The following is an 18,932-nucleotide window of genomic DNA, read 5'->3' as shown; positions in this document are numbered from 1 at the left end:
AACCCCACGTTCTATAATATGTGCTGAGCGATGTGCTCCGAAATATTTGTGCCTCCTATATCCACGGTATTAGATAAGGAGTGCATGTCCAACATCTTGACGTCCACTAGTGACTTCATCTTCCTTCACAGCGTTGCTGCCTCTCGATCACGGGGTCCCGGGTTCCATTTCCGCCCGGAATGGGGATTGTCTCCGCCCATGGACTCCGTGTTTGTGTTGTCCTCATCAACTTCGTGTTTGTGTTGTCCTCATCATTTCATCACCATTAATGAAAGCGGCGGGACTGGACTGAGTAAAGATTGGGAATTTGTACAGGCGCTGATAACCGCGCAGTTGAGCGCCCCACCAACCAATCATCATCATCTTTCTTCAGATACTTTCCATAGATGCTCACAACAACAGCACGCCAACAGCCGATCACCTCCACTCCTTCCGACATGTTCGTTCCCAGGCGCTGAGCCGTTATAGTGTCGCCTGTGTCAAAGTCGCTGATGTCAGTGCATATCCCCACTTACAGACTGTATCGCCGCTAGAATGATTTCCGATACGTCTCTGGTTCACTTCTATATTTTTCTTTCTCCATCACTTGCCTGCTGTGCTAAGAGTCAAAAAAAGATTCAAATGGCTCTGAGCACTATGGGACTTAACATCTGTGGTCATCAGTCCCCTAGAACTTAGAACTACTTAAACCTAACTGACCTAAGGACATCACACACATCCATGCCCGAGGCAGGATTCGAACCTGCGAACGTAGCAGTCGCGCGGTTCCGGACTGAGCGCCTAGAACCGCGAGACCACCGCGGCCGGATGCTAAGAGTCAGGTTTCAATCTCGTGGTAGCTAGTGTTCGTATTGTTTATGCTTATCAGTGCATTGTACAATTCTTCTTGGGAAACTACACATTGCATCCCATTTCGTTAGGACTGTGTAACTGCTCTTTTAATTGAGAACGAATAATGTCAGGTTTATTCCCATATAGGGGAGAGGTGATCGATAATATCGGTAATAATTAATAGCACTGAAAAAGTTTTTGATTAAACTATCGATATATAATCTCACACCAGAATAACGTCCGCAGCAAAGTAGATCATCAGGGAAATCAAAGAGAGTTCAGCCTGGATACTTTTGTTTCTAAATTCTACTACATAAACCATGCTCGGGTATTGTTAATTCTCTAGTTTTCTGCGCTCTGAGTAAGTCTAGGTAGCTGCGGCGTGCGATATAGCTGGTATTTCCGTGTGATATTACACGGAAGGGATCAGGGAACTTCTGTTAAACTGCAAGAAACGTGACTATAGTTAATTTATACGAGACAGACGTATGATGAAACTTATATTGAGGTCTACAAAGATCTTTGCGGTAAGGTCAAGGAATAAGAATATCCGAGGAATTGTGTGCGCGAGAGAAAGCAGTGCTCTGTATTAAACACAATTACATAGTGGGACATAATTGGATCTGTGGACTATATGAAGGGACGCTAAATTGAATATAAGAACGGAATTGGACACTTAGCTTTGTGAAGGTAAAAGCGTACGAAGTTTGAATAACTAAATCGAAGTATAGTAATGGACCACAGTCCTTGCTATAACATCTTTGAGTGACGAACGATGAAAATCACGGACACTTTAGTTGCCGTAATTGCTGAGAGTAATTGTAGGATCAACTCTCCTTTTCTCAATATACAAAACGCATTCATTCATGATCATTTACTTTTTATTAAATGTTGTTAATAAAAAAATTAAAGTGATTTCCACATTAGCGTACGTATTAGTCAACGATAATCAAAGGCAAGCTGCAAACTATATCTCTCGATGACGGAAGGTTAGATTATGAAACATTACGAAGTGTAAATTTTTACTTACAAGCTATTTAACATTTCATTTCCATTCGGACAGAAACAGTGCGGATAAGTAGTAACGTCGGAAATAGGAAGCTTAAATAATAACTAACATCCAAAGACGTTATTAATTATCTTGTCTTCGGTAACGCAGCAACTGCGCAGAAAGTCAACATTAATTATTATTATGAAAACACGAAGTTTAGTCGCCGTTACAGTGAAGACGTTTGTGGCTGCTCCATCTCAAATTCGGGCACATACTGTGGTGTCACCGTCAGACACCACACTTGCTAGGTGGTAGCGTTTAAATCGGCCGCGGTCCGGTAGTATACGTCGGACCCGTGTGTCGCCCATGTCAGTGATTGCAGACCGAGCGCCGCCACACGGCAGGTCTAGAGAGACTTCCTAGCACTCGCCCCAGTTGTACAGCCGACTTTGCTAGCGATGGTTCACTGACAAATTACGCTCTCATTAGCCGAGACGATAGTTAGCATAGCCTTCAGCTACGTCATTTGCTACGACCTAGCAAGGCGCCATTATCATTTGCTATTTATCTGGAGATGCATGTACTGTCAGACCGATGTTCACCAGTTATGGATTAAAGTTAAGTGTTCCACAAGCTACGTACTTATTTTACTAGTCTCAACTCCTTTAACTGTTCCAGTCCTCACGCCAGCCTGCGTGAGTTTAAACGCGTGCATTTTTCGGCCTCCTCTAGCAACACGGTGTTGGCTCTTCTGCCAACACTACATATACAGTAGATAACAACATCAATATCTAACGTTATAGAAGTCGACGACAGCAGATCGGCGAAGGGCGGCTACAAGTGCTTGTGTGAAATTCCAAAATACAATACTATTTCGTGGCGTGCTGTCGCGTCAATTTCCTTGAGCTTTCAACAACAGCCGTGTAGGACGTCAAAGAATATAGCAATATGTATCGACTCTTCTCGGAAAATGACTGTGGAGCAGAGAGGTAACAAGTATTTTAAGTGCTCTATCGTCTGCAGACGAGAATTCATCGAATTCGACCCAAAAATCGAGAGGCAGTTTCCAGGTCGCTACTCCATGACAACGTCCCAGCCCCTACACCGAAGACTGTGAGCGAATTTTTGGCCAGTAAATCGATAGCAGTCTTGCATCATCACAGTCCTGGATCGCCGTATTGGTCAGTTTTGACCCCAGATGACCTCTGGTTGATCCCGAGTTGAAGTTGGCAATTAAAGGACACAATTGCGACGCAACTCAGGACATTCAAGACAATTTTACTGCGGTACTAAATGCTATTTCGATAAAGGACTACAACGTCTGTTTGAAAATGCTTTTAAAATGTTTGTAGCTGTGTGCTGATTCAGGGGGAGACTTTCGAATAATTACAGTGATTTTGTGAACATTATTCATGATTTTTATTTTTCCTAGCCATAGTCCTAACGAAACTGGGACACTATGTAAGTAACGTATGTTTGATTTGTCAATTATACACATTAAAACAGGTTGCAGTATTTGCAAGCAATAAAAATAAATAAATTAGATGTATGCAGTTTCAGAAATGTAGGTAATGTACGCAATAATTGTTTTTATCTGTACAAAACTGATACCTCTTTAGGCCCCACGTTAATTAATGGTTGCTATAATTCAGTGTTTTAAGACCTTACTCTGAAGTGTTTGAACCGAAACAGTTGACAATAATATAATCATTCTATTAATATCTCTCCCACGATCATTCCCTACGCCGTTAGGTGTTACTTTGTGTGAAGCAGGCCCACTACTCTGAAATATTAGTGCCTTTGATTACTAGACAGTCTGTGGCCAATGTGCTTCACGCCGCATCCATCAGCCAGCCAGCAGTGACCGCTTGAATCGACCAGTGTTTCAGCAGTCGCTCTGCATCTCGATCCCCAGTCCTTGCGCTCCCGACCAGAGCCTTGGGCCATTTTGCAGCAGACACTTATCTGTCTCGGATGGGGCTTAGCAGAAGCGTGTTCAGCAGAAAGGCTTGACGTTCTGCGAAACTCGTTCCGGGTTTGACTGGCCAACCAGATTCTTCTTCCTCCAATGGAATTATCTGATAGCAAGTACTAATTTTAGATTGACAGTATGTAACCTGCTATGGCCTGTGTCCTATCATGTCACAAAACTTCATCTACATCTACATCTACATTTATACTCCGCAAGCCACCCAACGGTGTGTGGCGGAGGGCACTTTACGTGCCACTGTCATTACCTCCCTTTTCTGTTCCAGTCGCGTATGGTTCGCGGAAGAACTACTGTCTGAAAGACTCCGTGCGTGCTCGAATCTCTCTAATTTTCATTCGTGATCTCCTCGGAAGGTATAAGTAGGGGGAAGCAATATATTCGATACCTCATCCAGAAACACACCCTCTCGAAACCTGGCGAGCAAGCTACATCGCGATGCAGAGCGCCTCTCGTACAGAGTCTGCCACTTGAGTTTGCTAAACATCTCCGTAACGCTATCACGGTTACCAAATAACCCTCTGACGAAACGCGCCGCTCTCCTTTGGATCTTCTCTATCTCCTCCGTCAACCCGATCTGGTACGGATCCCACACTGATGAGCAATACTCAAGTATAGGTCGAACGAGTGTTTTGTAAGCCACCTCCTTTGTTGATGGACTACATTTTCTAAGAACTCTCCCAATGGATCTCAACCGGTACCCGCCTTACCAACAATTAATTTTATATGATCATTTCACTTCAAATCGTTCCGCACGCATACTCCCAGATATTTTACAGAAGTAACTGATACCAGTGTTTGTTCCGTTATCATATAATCATACAATAAAGGATCTTTCTTTCTATGTATCCGCAATACATTTGTCTATGTTAAGGGTCAGTTGCCACTCCCTGCACCAAGTGCCTATCCGCTGCAGATCTTCCTGCATTTCGCTACAATTTTCTAATGCTGCAACTTCTCTGTATACTACAGCATCATCCGCGAAAGCCGCATGGAACTTCCGACACTATCTACTAGGTCATTTATATATATTGTGAAAAGCAATGGTTCCATAACACTCCCCTGTAGACGTCTCTCCATTGATAACAACATGCTGTGTTCTGTTTGCTAAAAACTCTTCAATCCAGCCACACAGCTGGTCTGATATTCCGTAGGCTCTTACTTTGTTTATCAGGCGACAGTGCGGAACTGTATCGAACGCCTTCCGGAAGACAAGGAAAATAGCATCTACCTGGGAGCCTTGTAGTCCTAGAAGGACTTTTAGTCCTTAGATTGGGTACGCTAATGCAGGTTGTCTCCATGACCTGCAGACAAAAGCAGAGGTCCAACTACATAGGCGCTCGGGGTGGCTAGCTTGCTGCGTCAGCTACTGTCGAGATGTGCCCCTCCTGCCTTTTGGTAAGCCCACGTATCGTGGACACACCAGAACCAACTCCAGTGGCTCTCGACTATTAGCTACAACAGCAGAAGAGACTATGGTCAAAGGCTCACTTCACACCGTCGAAGCTGTGGTCGCTGCCCTTGGAGTCGTCTGATCCCCAGCAGAACTGCAAGTTGTGCAGGAAGTAGCGAGAGTATAGGGGACCTCCCTCGAGGTACAGGTAATCGGCGTCCAACAGCTGCAGCGTCACTGTGGACAAGAGGCAGGGTGTAGGCGGGTCTGTGTGTACTGGGTTTAACGAATGAAAATGAGTTTGTAAATTAAGAACTACTTGAAACATCCTGGCAGATTAAAACTGTGTGCCGGAGCGAGACTCGAACTCGGGACCTTTGCCTTTCGCGGGCAAGTGCTCTTCCAACTGAGCTACCCAAGCACGACTCACGGCCCGTCCTCACAGCTTTACTTCCGCCAGTACCTCGTCTCCTACCTTCCAAACTTCACAGAAGCTCTCCTGCGAACCTTGCAGAACTAGCACTCCTGGAAGAAAGGATCTTGAGGAGACAAGGCTTAGCCACAGCCTGGGGGATGTTTCTTGAATGAAATTTTCACTCTGCAGCGGAGTGTGCGCTGATAGTTTGGAAGGTAGGAGTCGAGGTACTGGCGGAATTAAAGTTGTGAGGACGGGGCGTGAGTCGTGTGCTTGGGTAGCTCAGTTGGAAGAGCACTTGCCCGCGAAAGGCAAAGGTCCCGAGTTCGAGTCTCGCTCCGGCACACAGTTTTAATCTTCCAGGAAGTTTCATATCAGCGCACACTCCGCTGTAGAGTGAAAATTTCATTCTAACAACTACCTGCTACCATCAACGAAATATTTTATTTAAAAGCATATAAATCTTGCCAAATTTCACTAACATCACAGTAACGCTGTATTTTTAGTTTCTGCGGTGTGTTATTCGCAAAGGAAAATTTACAGTATCATTCTCGCAATATGCATTGTCCAATGTTCAACGTCTGGGGAAAATTCCCCGCTCTATTCACCTGTGTAGTTGTCGTTGCTGAGGTTGAAGTGGAACGGAATGCTGCGGTCTTGGTAGAAGGACCCGTTGACGTTGGACAGGTCTTCCGTAATGGCGTTGTTGGGCTCGACGTCTATGGGGCTCTGATTGTCGCCGTTACACGCTGGCGAGCACTCTCCCCACTCTTTTTCTTCTGTGGACACAGACATAAATAGCTAAAGACAACGCAGGTTCGAGAAAACACTCCCCGTGTTACGATCCTCTTGTCCTGTGACTCCACAAGAGGGGGAGCTTCTTATATGCGTGTATGTTCAAAACTGAAAGTCAGTTGGTTAAATTGGTTTCTTAGATCATACATTATCAATTAATCAGTGCTAACATTCACTTAAGAATTATACAGGTAATGTGTTGAACCCTGGAACATTTTTTAACTTGTACGCAGCCCTGTCATATAACTTCAGTATATTTTCTTGTTCCATTTTTGAAACATAGCATTCACATTTTGCACTTAACACTCTTTTTGTGAAATTACAAAAATTACTTCGAAAAGTTATGTTTTTCCATTTGTGAATAAATGTTGCAAGGCAGAACACAATCATGTAGGCTACCTAGGAACAAATATTTTACTGAAATTTAAAAGTGTTGCAATTCAGTAAATCTTGTCAATACTGTACTGAAAAGTCTAACTGTTGAATTATTATTCTGCTACGCACGTGTAAACTCTAAATGGAATCAAATTAGGTACAAGTGTTATCGAAACCTAGTGACAGATTAAACAGATTTTGATATAGATGCTACTAGAAACTAACACAAATTTCCGATTTCAGAACGTGCAAAGTTCTTGCCACATTGAAGAAACTCAGTTCAGTTGCAAATAGCACATGCTCCATGACAGAACACCCCCTACCGTTACAAGACACGAAATATAACTTAACCACCCCCAAGTCATATAACTAAACTCAAAAGTAAGGATGATTCACAGAGATATGCAAATATTTTAATATTTTATTCTACAAGTAAAACTAAAGAAAAAAGTTCATGTAAACAAAGGTCCACAAATAGTTACGGAGGTATGGCTAATAAAAGATTTTGCCTGAAATTTAACAACTTCGCCAATATGAAGCCATCGCAAAACTGTAAATGGTTAAAGTAAAGCACGATTTCTATTTGTTTAATTGTTATTGATCTGGTGAATCTAATAAAACAGGTCCTAGCTGTGTATCTGCAGTAGTTCTCCACAACATCCAGAGAAGCAAAGATTATTGTACAAGTTAATTTGTTTACTTTCCATTAAGAATGTAGAAACTATACGTCATTGTTGGCAACTGTCAGTGACTTTTTTCAGTCGTTTCAGTCATCAGTAAATAAAATATATTTGTGTAACCGTCGATTAGTATTTAACAAGTTTCACATCTCCAAGCCAAGGGCAGGACCTCCCACATGTAAATGATGCACTTTTTGTTTATGTTAAGGACACAGATTATTGTACTTCAGTGTACGCCATACCTTAGATCGTGAAATGCGTAATCATTGAGAGATTCGTCGTGTACTGGTACCCAGGCTATGTTGAACAGCATCCACAATATCCTCATTATCGTCTTCACGTATCGAGCGCTCGTACTGATTATGAACGCTAGGGAGAGAACCTGTCTCGCGTAACATTTGAAATACTGCGCTAATGGTTCGTGCATTCGGACTCCCAAGTTGGATAACGTACGCGATTTTCGTTAACTGCAGCCGTAGCTTTACCATCACATTTTCCATAAATAAACACCATATCGTCGTATTCCTCTGTCGTAAATTTGAAAGGCATCCATATTTCATAAATAACCTACAAACTGCAACAGTTACTATGTAGTTTCACTGAAATACACTGTTGTTACGGAAAACTAACTCGTTTCAAGGTTGGGAAACGACTGAAACAACACAGTAATGGTTGCCAACAGTGACATAAACGTTTCTAAATTCTTAATGGAAAGTAAACAAATTTACTTGTATAATAATCTTCGCTTCTCTGGATGTTCCGGAAAACTACTGCAGATACACATCTGGGACCTGTTTTATTAGATTCACAGACCACTAACAACAAAATAAATGAAAATCGTGCTTTACTTTAACCAAGTACAACTTTGCGATGGCTTCATATTAGCAAAGTTGCTAAATTTCAGGCAAAATCTTTTTTAGCAGTAACTCCGTAACTAAACATTTGCAGACCTAAGTTTATATGAACTTTTTCTTCAGTTTTACTTGTAGAATAACATATTAAAATATTTGCATATCTTCGTGAACCACCCTGTGTATAGCAGTTAACCCACCATAAATTTCTGCATCTGAAGAATTAACCATACCTCCCAAATAGGTGTAACACACGACCCAGCACATAAATGTGTTGAAGGCAAAATATCTACAAATGCTGTTCAGAATATTACCTCATATCTCACAACAACAAAAACTGTAGAAAATAGCAGAAACTTCCTATCGCGGTCTCAAGTGCGCATTCTTTCATGTGCTGTAACCGGTCAATGGGTTTGAAAGATCGACTAGGAAATATCATGTATTCCTAGGTACACTAACCTCGATGTAGTTATTTCACTCAGATGGAAATATATAGTAAAAGTGTGAAGTAAATCATTACAGTTACGTAGTTAGTCAAAATATAACTTTAAAATGCCTAGCGCACATCTCCTGTTCCTATTCCTACTGCAGTGCAGCTTGATTATCTGTATTTCGTTTCATATCAGTATTAGTAAAATGCTAAACTTGTTTTAGTTTCAAGTCGCCTATCTAACGGTTTACAGAGACAAAAAAAGTTGATGTTCAGTATTTCATATCGTTATTTACTTACTACACAGTAACAAATCAAAGCTCACATGGGTCACTGTAACTGGCAAATAAGTGAAAGATAGCGTAATAGACAACAGAATTCCTTTTAGAGGGGCAACACAAAATGCAGGATTTCACGACAGAAAAAGATCTGCAAAGGGAAAAAAGTAGACCTGTGAATAAAAGGAACGATAATCCTGAAGGATGAAGGAAAACTGGGAGCAACGACAATTAAACACCAAGATGCAAAACAAAACTTGATTTATCGTACCCTCCAAAACGGTTATTCGAATAAATAAATAAATATTAACTGAATTAAAAAATTTAAAATGCGGTCATAATTCATTAAGTTATAAACGTATGCTTAAGAATTAACACAGTAAGTACTAAAGTTAGAAAGTGTGTATATATCTTGAGACATTGCAACTCAAGGCGCGCAAATCATCCACACTATGTTTACCCCTTATTCAAGAATAAGCGCATTTAGCGAATTCAACAAACATCACACAGCATTTCACAGCTTTTCTCGCTGACACGCACCACGAAAAAAAGAGGAAAAAAAAGTTTATCTGTTACTACATTTTGGCTATTCATGCAGTAAATCTTCACCATCAGGCATGACGTTTAAGCTTCTTTTTAGTAAGTAAGGTTCTAGTATCACTCCTTAAAACATTATTACGAAAGGTGTTTTGGAATATTTCCATTTTGAATTACGTCTACGTTGTCCTGACGTATATACAACATCTAATGTGACTGCATCTGGTTCTTGTTCTATTCCACACGAAGTTCTAAAATATCGATTTCTCGAGGATTTTGTGCTGTTTTATACCGCGTGGCGTAATATTATGGTACAATATTGTAGAGACTTATATTTTGACAGTTCACACCATAGATGTTTTTTAGTTTTTCCCAACACTAATCCTTATCGCAACACTTTTGCAAACATTATCCACATATACCACTGAATTTATCTGCTAAACACCACTTCACAACTGGAAAAATGAAGCACCGAGAACGGGAAGAGGAAACGAAATGAAACTTCGCGGATTTCCAAGGTATGTGATGTTATTTCAGAGATTACATTATCGAGTCAGACTTATATACAACCTTACAATATGAACCACATTTGCCAGTATGACACTGCACCGCAATGTCGCTTGGATACATGCTCTGATTTGTTTGGGAAGGGTGTCACGAATATGTTGTATCTTTTCCTGGGGCAAGCAGGCTCACAGCTGTTGTAACTCATCCTTGATGGCCTGAGTTATTGGTATTGGGACTGAGCTGGCGCCCGATTTGGTGCCACACGTGGTCTAACATAGACAGATCTTGCTGGCCACCGGAGTACCCCAGCTTCACACAGACGCTTCAGAGAGATATACGTCACATGTAGACAAGCATTGCCTTGTTGAAAAATGGTATCATGGTACTGTCGCATGAGAAGTAACACATAAGAACACAGGCGTCTGTGATGTCCTCAGAGTCATACCCGATTGCTCACCACCGTACAAAGCCATAAGTAGCACCGCGGTGCCTCTTCAAATTCAAATGGCTGTAAGCACTATAGGAATTAACATCTGAGGTCATCAGTCCACTAGACTTAGAACTACTTAAATCTAACTAACCTAAGGACATCACACACATCCATGCCCGAGTCAGGATTCGAACCTGCGACCGTAGCAGCAGTGCGATTCCTGACTAAAGCGCCTACAATCGCTCGGTCAGAGGCCGGCACTCTGTGTCTCTCCAAACCAGTGGAAGAATGGGACATGTCCAAACATCACCGGCACAATGGCCGGCGACAGTCATCCATGATAGTGCAGAACCGCGATTCGTTGCGAAAGACAATGCGGCGCCATTCTCATACACATGAGACGTTGCTAGTCTGCAACGAATGCTCCACGATAACACAGTATGTTGCTAGGAATACATTACTTGTTCCCAAAGCACAGGCGCAGATGTGAAGGGATCAGGATGTGCTTGTCGAATAATACGGTGACCCTTCCTTGTCATGCTCAGACATGGTCGACTGGTACTGTAACCACGAGTATGCCTTCCTGACAGTCCCATGCAGCCGAACACTGGGCCGCTGTCACGTTTGTGTGACCCTTATTGTACGTGTCCACCAATGATTCAAATGCAGACAAAAAATGTGGCCCCGAAGAAACTCTGTCAGGTGTTATTTTCAGCCATAATGACTATGTTTGTGAATCGTGACTGTGTGGGGTAATTATTTATTTCAAGCCTTTCACACTATTTTCGTAACACATAACTGATGCAAATTTATGTGCATCCTATAAAGGCTGTGATGTACATAGTCAACCATAAAGAAGAAAACCAGCAGAAGACATCACCGATTTCGATTTCTAGCCATACACTGCCCCCCTCCTTCCTCCAAAACGCCACACCAGCAGCTACAGTAAAAGACAATGGACAAAATGTTCTAGATTAATCTAGTTTAAGACTGTTTATTTTTAAGTAACGTCTCTCTATGTATGTATAAACACCTGAAGATGAACAGAACATGTTCGAAACGCGTTGAATTATGTTAAATTAAGCATAAAATAAAAACTGACTGGTAGCAGAAACTTGAAATGAATATTTCTGTCAGGTGTGGTTAACCCTGTCTCACGTGAGTGTGCAGCATCTCTGTGGCCTTCACAGTAAACACCCAACCTCTAACACTGTTCACACCCCTTGTGTTCTCTGCTAGGCCTGCTGTCAACATTAATGCATGCTGATGGCTGTTCTGTCAGAGAGAATTGAAATTGTAGTTGCGCTGACGTAAACTGTCGCCAGTGCAGCGGTCAGCAAATAGGTTGCAAGAAGATCGATAATAGGCGCTGAATCAAGTGCGAATATCAGGAGAACGGCCAAAGACAGACCCGCAAGCAATGCGCCGCCAACGACCTCTGACTGCCAGGACTTAGATCACCGCCGCACACTGGAGGGCCACATCAGTCACAGACAGTCAGCCCAGTGTCAGAGAGGCAGTCTCAGTCAACGCAGTTAGTAGTTCAGTTACTATTCTAGTGGCATCTGTCAGTTCACATCACTGGCTATGTGAGTGTAGTGTTTATAGCAGGACTCGTACTTCACCAACAGTGATGCTAATGTGGACTATTATGGAATAACTTGTACCACAACACATGGACTAGCTTAAAGATAAGTAGCTTTCTGTTCTGGTTAGTAAAGAACCGTGTTAACACCTGTGAGCAGCTTGCATTGTAAAAAGGGGATACCAGCCACCAAACAACATCCTCTCCTTGCTTTGCATGATACAAGATTCGACAGTGGCAACGATGTGACACAAAACTAGTCATGTACACACCCGCCTAATGTGTGTACATTGTTGTGGCAGCAGACACAGTTGAGACTTTGCAGCCTGTGGTGAGATGTGTAAGAAAGCTGCCTGCGAAATCCTATGCCATGTGCCAAAATACTGCTGGCACAGCACCCTGCAACGAAGGGAGTCTGCCTCAGCAGGCCGGGTTTCCACATGCTGTAGCACAACTCTATGCTTCAGTGGTGATTTATGTCACTTGCGGCAGAGCAACTATAAATATTGACCGCTCAGCCGTTAGCAGTACTTGTGTTCGTACTACGACTGGTCCCACGTCTTTCGACTGTGATACAGTAGCGGACTCCACACCAGTTGACTCTCCCATGTGGTCCAAGTAGTTTAGACCACCTAGCAGTGTCATTAGCCTCGTAGCTAGCCTACAAGCCACCGCTAGCCCTGATGATTTGGGTCCTGATACGGTGCTGCCAAAGGAAGGTCCCTTCTAAGTGTTTTCTTTCGCCACTCTAGGACACTCCAACGGGTCTTAACTTTAGCACTGGGTACCAGCACTCAAGGGCTGCTGTTCACGGCCACTGTGAAGTGAGCCTGCTGGCCTTCATTCTGAAGTATTACCCATAAAACAAGTTGAAACATCGTACAGGACAATTATAATTTCTTATCATTGAGACACATTTGTTAGCTCTAAACTCTTGATCTACTTTAAAATCGGACACCATTAACTCGTTCTGACCATATTTTCGTCTGTGTTCCTTTTTAGTAGTTTTCCTCTAATCGTTTTTCCCTGCTTACCATAGCCTACATTAATTTCGTAAAACCATTCGCTCCAATTGTCCAGAATATTCTTCAAACTAATCGCGAAAAATTGTGGCCCAGTGACGTGTCGCATCCGTAATACTTCCATCGTTTGGCTGAAAATGGTCTCGCAGTAGCCGAACATAACCATTTCTACTAAGTGATCGGTCCAGCTGGACCAGAGGACGAAATCAATTCCTTGTAAAGACAGCCGACACCGCTGTGGAACCCCCACCATCTTGCTCAGTGCCTTGTTGACAACTTGCGTCCATGACTTCGTGGGGTCTGCGCCATACTCGAATCCTACTATCAGCTCTTAACCACTGAAACCGGGATTCACGTGATCAAGCCACAGTTTTACAGTCGTATGGGGTCCAACCGATGTGGTCACAAACCCAGGAGAGGCGCTGCAGGCGGTGTCTTGCTGTTAACAAACGGACTCGCTTCGGTCGTCTGATCTGCCATACCCCTTTACACCAAAATTCACCCCACTGTCCTAACCTATATGCTTGTCGTACGTCCCACATTGATTTCCGTGGTTACTTCAAGCAGAGTTGCTTGTCTGTAAGCACTGACAACACTTCACAAACGCTGCTGCTCTCGATCGTTAAGTGAAGGCCATCGCCCGCTGCGAAGATCAGGAAACAAGATCACTGTTTAACGTCTCGTCAACAACGAGGTTATTTGAGACGGAGCACAAGCTCGGATTCTGGAAGGATGGAGAAGGAAAGCGGCATTTGTCTTAAGCGATTTAGAGAAATCGCGGAAAACCTAAATCAGGATGGCCGGACGCCCGTGGTGAGAGGCAATGCCTAAAATAAGGTATTCTCGGAATGCTCTTGACACTTGGGAGATTGGAATATTGAATCTCCTAACGATTCCCGAAAAGGAATGTTCCATGCCTCAAGCTCTAACCATTATTCCGCGTTCAAAGTCATTTAATTTCCGTCGTACGCCTACAATCATGTCGGAAAACTTTTCATATGAATCACCTTATTACAGCTGACAACTCCACATGCGCACTGTAGTTTTATACTTCGTATGTGCGCCATCTGCATACATGCACACCGCTATCCCATATCTTGTCACCTCAGTACACATTGTAATGTTTGGCATTAGCGAAGTGTAAATTATCTTCACAATTTACAGAATCGAAATATGAATCGCCGGCACGGATCCACGCTTCGAGATGATGCCGTCTATGCCCTTGCTATCATCGAGTCACGTTCCACCGTTGGTCATCTTGAATCGCAACCATCGCTCTCGTCCTTTACTTCTAGTAGTGTTTGAAAAACAAAACACTCTTCTAGTTTGACGTCTCGTCAACATGTGAAACCTTATGGTCAAATGTAGTGAACTACTTTCCTTTGATCTTTGTTCAAAAACCTTAAACCTTTGGTGCACAACTTATTTCATCGGCCGGCGAGTGTTTACAAAACCGTTCACATTTTCTTCTACTGCGATGTATCCTGCTGCTGTCGTCTTGAAAAATAGGGGTATCAGTAACATACACATCATGCAGATGTTGGCCGGCCGGTGTGGCCGTGCGGTTCTAGGCGCTTCAGTCTGGAACAGCGCGACCGCTACGGTCGCAGGTTCGAATCCTGCCTAGGGTATGGCTGTGTGTGATGTCCTTAGGTTAGTTAGGTTTAAGCAGTTCTAAGTTCTAGGGGACTGATGACCTCAGATGTTAAGTCCCATAGTGCTCAGAGCCATTTGAACCATTTGAACCACAACTTATTTCATTTTTCAGATCGTATTTGGGCACATCCCAGCGTTGTAACTTGCTCCTCACCTATTGCTCCATCATCAACCTTGATTAATAATTGTAATTATTCGTTGTTTGATTCCCACCCGTAAGTACAGGCCAGTACTATGCATATGAGGCGATTCAGAAGCGAACTGTGATTCCTTTGGTATCTGTTGATACAGGACTTGGTAGAAAAATTTGGTGTACTTAAGTTTCCCAGTGGCGGCTCCCGAACTGACTGCTTCATACACTGAAGAGCCAAAGAAACTGGTCCACCTTCCTAATATCGTGTAGGGCCCCAGCGATCACACAGAAGTGCCGCAACACGACCTGGCATGGACTCGATTAATGTCTGAAGTAGTGCCGGAGGGATCTGACACCATGAATCCTGCAGGGCTGTCCATAAATCCGTAAGAGTACGAGGGAGGGGGGAATCTCTTCGGAGCAGTACGTTGCGTAGCATCCTATATATACTCAATAATGAGATGTTTGGGGAGTTTTGTGACCAGCAGATGTATTTAGAAGTGTGTTCCTGGAGCCACTCTATAGCAATTCTGGACGTGCGGGATGACGTATTGTCCTGCTGGAATTGCCCAAGTCCGTCGGAATGCACAATGGACATGAGTGGATGCAGGTGATCAAACAGGATTGTTACGTACGTGTCACTTATCAAGACGTTTCAGGGGTCCCATATCACTCCAACTGCGCGCGCCTCGCACCATTACAGAAACTCCACCAGCTTCAACAGTCCCCTGCTGACAAGCAGTGTCCATGGATTCATGAGGTTTTCTCCATACCCATACACGTCCATCCACTCGATACAATTTGAAACGAGACTCGTCCGTTCAGGCAACACGTTTCCAGTCATCAACAGTCGAATGTCGGTGTTGACGGTGAAACGTCCCCTTTGAAAAATTTTACAATTGTAAAGAAAATTATGTATGCAGTTCCTGTGAAGGGAAATGTCTTTTTGTGCTCCCTCATTTTTTTTGGAAATATATCACAAAACTATTATTTACTGGATCTGTAGACAGAAAATATTTATATTAGTACATCTATAAAATCTTATTTTAACCAATGCTGCAGTGCAGCTAGAAACTAGATATTAAACAAAATAGGAATCGTATTTTTTTTTTTCGAATGTCGGTGTTGACGGGCCCAGGCGAGGTGTAAAGTTTTGTGTCGTGCAGTCATCAAGAGTTTACGAGTGGGCTTTCAGCTCCGAAAGCGCATATCGCTGATGTTTTGTTGAATGGTTCGCACGCTGACATTTGTTGATGGCCCTGCATTGAACTCTACAGCCATTTGCGGAAGTGTTGCGCTTCTTTCTCGTTGAACGACTCTCCACGGTACACTCGTGAAAGGGTCGTATGGGAAAATATCCACTTCATCGCTACCTCGGAGATGCTGTGTCCCATCGCTCGTGCGCCGACTATAACACCACGCTAAAACTCACTTAAATCTTGATAACCCGCCTTTGTAGCAGCAGTAACCGATTTAACAGATGCGTCATACACTTGTCTTATATAGGCGTTGCTGACCGAAGCGCCGTATTGTGCCTGTTTACATATCTCTGTATTGGAATAAGAGTGCCTATACCAGTCTCTTTGGCGCTTCAGTGTATAATGACCTTCATCAGACTGAACTGAAAAGGGAAAGAATTTGACTTCCCTAAATATGACTTCCGTATATATGTATTTTTGAAGGGCGCTCATATTGAGGGACACACATAAATCCAGGACATTTACTGAAGTTGTTCCTGGAAGCGCTTCACGGTTATCTAAAGTAAATGATGCGAACGTTACTAATTTTTGACCGAGTTCGTCACATTCCTGACACAAGTGAAATTTTCTCGAAAGGTGTCTTCTGCATTTCGTTATATCGTAATCTAAACAAAGAAGTAATATCTTTCAGCCAGCAACAGCAGACACAAGTCTTATTTGTAAGGGACATCGCCTCGACAGCCAGTTCTGAAAGAAGAGGCTGTATATTGTGCGCTCTGCTACATGTTATTCAGAGATTTTAGTTCCTTCTGGGACATATCTTACGTCACAGGAGTCATTTTTGAACAGTTACCTTGCGTAGCATGTTCTGATTGGACGGTTATTATGGCCTTCCTGTTTACCGAAGGCATTTGTCCTTGAGCACGTTGTGAGCGCTATAGGGATATGTGTGATATTAACGGCATTTAAATGCACAGCGTACTTAGCAAACGGACCCACCCCCCCCCCTTTTTTTTAAACAAATGGTATCTCCATGGGGTAGTTTTAAGTATAGAGATCTTGCAGCGTAGTTTGTAACCTATCATGCTATGTGCAGATTTAGCTGATAAGTCCATAGTGGTTAGTGCTTTGCGTTAATACTTATTCATTTTAAGATTGCCATTTAAATGTTAAGTTGCTTTGCCTTTGTTAGATGTGAGTAGAGGAACTGAATGCTATTGAAAATTTCCCAGTACACCATATGTGGCATTTGCCAGAAATTGTTAATATTTGTTGATGTGGAGGCAACAGTGGAAATGTCTGTAAGGTACCCATTATTTGTAGATAAAAACGCATTTTACTTTATCTCCGGATTTGCTATTTCATATACGTATGTGAAGTGAATGTGTCAGCGGCGCTGCAGTACGTACTGAGTAAGGAGAGAGCGGTAGGGTCCCACGCTGGTTAGCAGAGGCGGTTGGCTATCTGCAGCTTTCAGAGCCAGTGGGATGAGGTACCGATGCAGAAATCGCTCGTGAAGTCAGCAAAGAGAATTACGTAAGGAAAGTACATTTCCTCTCAAGAAATTGTTATTAACAAATAAGTGCTAGCAAAAGTTGCCTTTTACCACTCAGACATTAGGAGTGTACGGGTCATAACTACTATCTTTTAGTAATTTTAGAAGCCCAGGAAATGTTTCCTAATAAATGGATGAGTAACTTTGTTATAACCGCTGATGCACGATCTTATATCGATTGTATGCTCAGTTTACAGACGGCAGTCGCCGAAAGGACGCATTTCGATCTAGTAATTCGGTAGACCAGGCTCTCGTGCCATCGGTAGTTAGCTTGTAATTAGTGTGAACAACTTCATTTTACGGTGTTTCTCAAATAAACGCACCATAATGACATGTCACATAAAATTATTTGCAAAAAAAAAAAGGTTTTCCGTTTTCCCGCTACATTACGTAAAATATAGACATCCGACAGCGCTGCTACGGATGTGCAGGTATACATAAATCTATGAGATCAGAATCACATAACAGGTAGGAAGAATTCCTCTCCGGCGAATCACTAAGTCAGTTCAAGTACGGACTGGATTGTGCGACTGCTACGATCGCAGGTTCGAATCCTGCCTCGGGCATGGATGTGTGTGATGTCCTTAGGTTAGTTAGGTTTAAGTAGTTCTAAGTTCTAGGGGACTGATGACCAGAGATGTTAAGTCCCATAGTGCTCAGAGCCATTTGAACCATTTGAACGGACTGGATTAAGTATCTCAAAAAGACAGTGTTTTCATCACTGTGTTGACTGTTTCATTCTTTTATATGTTGGCTGAGATTCTTGGTTACCATTTTGTATTTTGATGTTAACAGAGCAAAAATTCATCAACCAAAATCGTCTTCGTGTCATTTGTGTATCTGAAAACAAATGTCTAATGAAAAGTGCAATTGACCAGTAATTTAGCTCGACCCACCACGACATTCCTCCTTTTTAAGTTTTGGATATGTTGATATTGTATTTTGTTCTCCAGCAACAAGGAATGAAGTGATAGGTGGGGCTGAGTTCGGAAATGGCCTAATGAAAAAGCCGAAATCGGCAGTGAACTCAATGCTCTGTAGCAGCTAGAGCGATTTTCGGATTCAGCACACAGTCCGAAACAGCAGAAACTAGTAATTATGTAAACGGTCAGCATGTTGCCATATTTTCCCCCGTGAAAGTGCACCACATATTTAAAACTGACTCGTCCCACAGCGTAGCGATAGACCGCGGTTACGATCCGTGGACCACGTAAACAACTAAAGTAACCTTAGCCAATGCACATACTCGCTCGAGCCTTGTTCTGCCACCTGACGTTTTACA

At 42.8% G+C, this 18,932-nt stretch overlaps 1 protein-coding gene across 1 annotated transcript in view; it reads right to left on the bottom strand.

The window, feature by feature from the left end:
• LOC126230332 (carbonic anhydrase 1-like) overlaps window positions 1-18,932 on the bottom strand; it is a 67,195-nt gene that overhangs the window by 21,136 nt on the left and 27,127 nt on the right. Inside the window, exons 4-5 of the mRNA XM_049942390.1 lie at window positions 6,226-6,396; window positions 5,301-5,439 (exon numbers count right to left, since the gene is read on the bottom strand). Coding sequence (XP_049798347.1) covers window positions 5,301-5,439; window positions 6,226-6,396 — 310 coding nt within the window. The remainder of the gene's footprint in view (window positions 1-5,300; window positions 5,440-6,225; window positions 6,397-18,932) is intronic.

Source organism: Schistocerca nitens, unplaced genomic scaffold (assembly GCF_023898315.1).
Source record: "Schistocerca nitens isolate TAMUIC-IGC-003100 unplaced genomic scaffold, iqSchNite1.1 HiC_scaffold_380, whole genome shotgun sequence".
NCBI lineage: Eukaryota > Metazoa > Arthropoda > Insecta > Orthoptera > Acrididae > Schistocerca > Schistocerca nitens.
The sequence above is the reverse complement of the archived record's forward strand: the minus strand, read 5'-3'. Positions and strand labels throughout refer to the sequence as shown.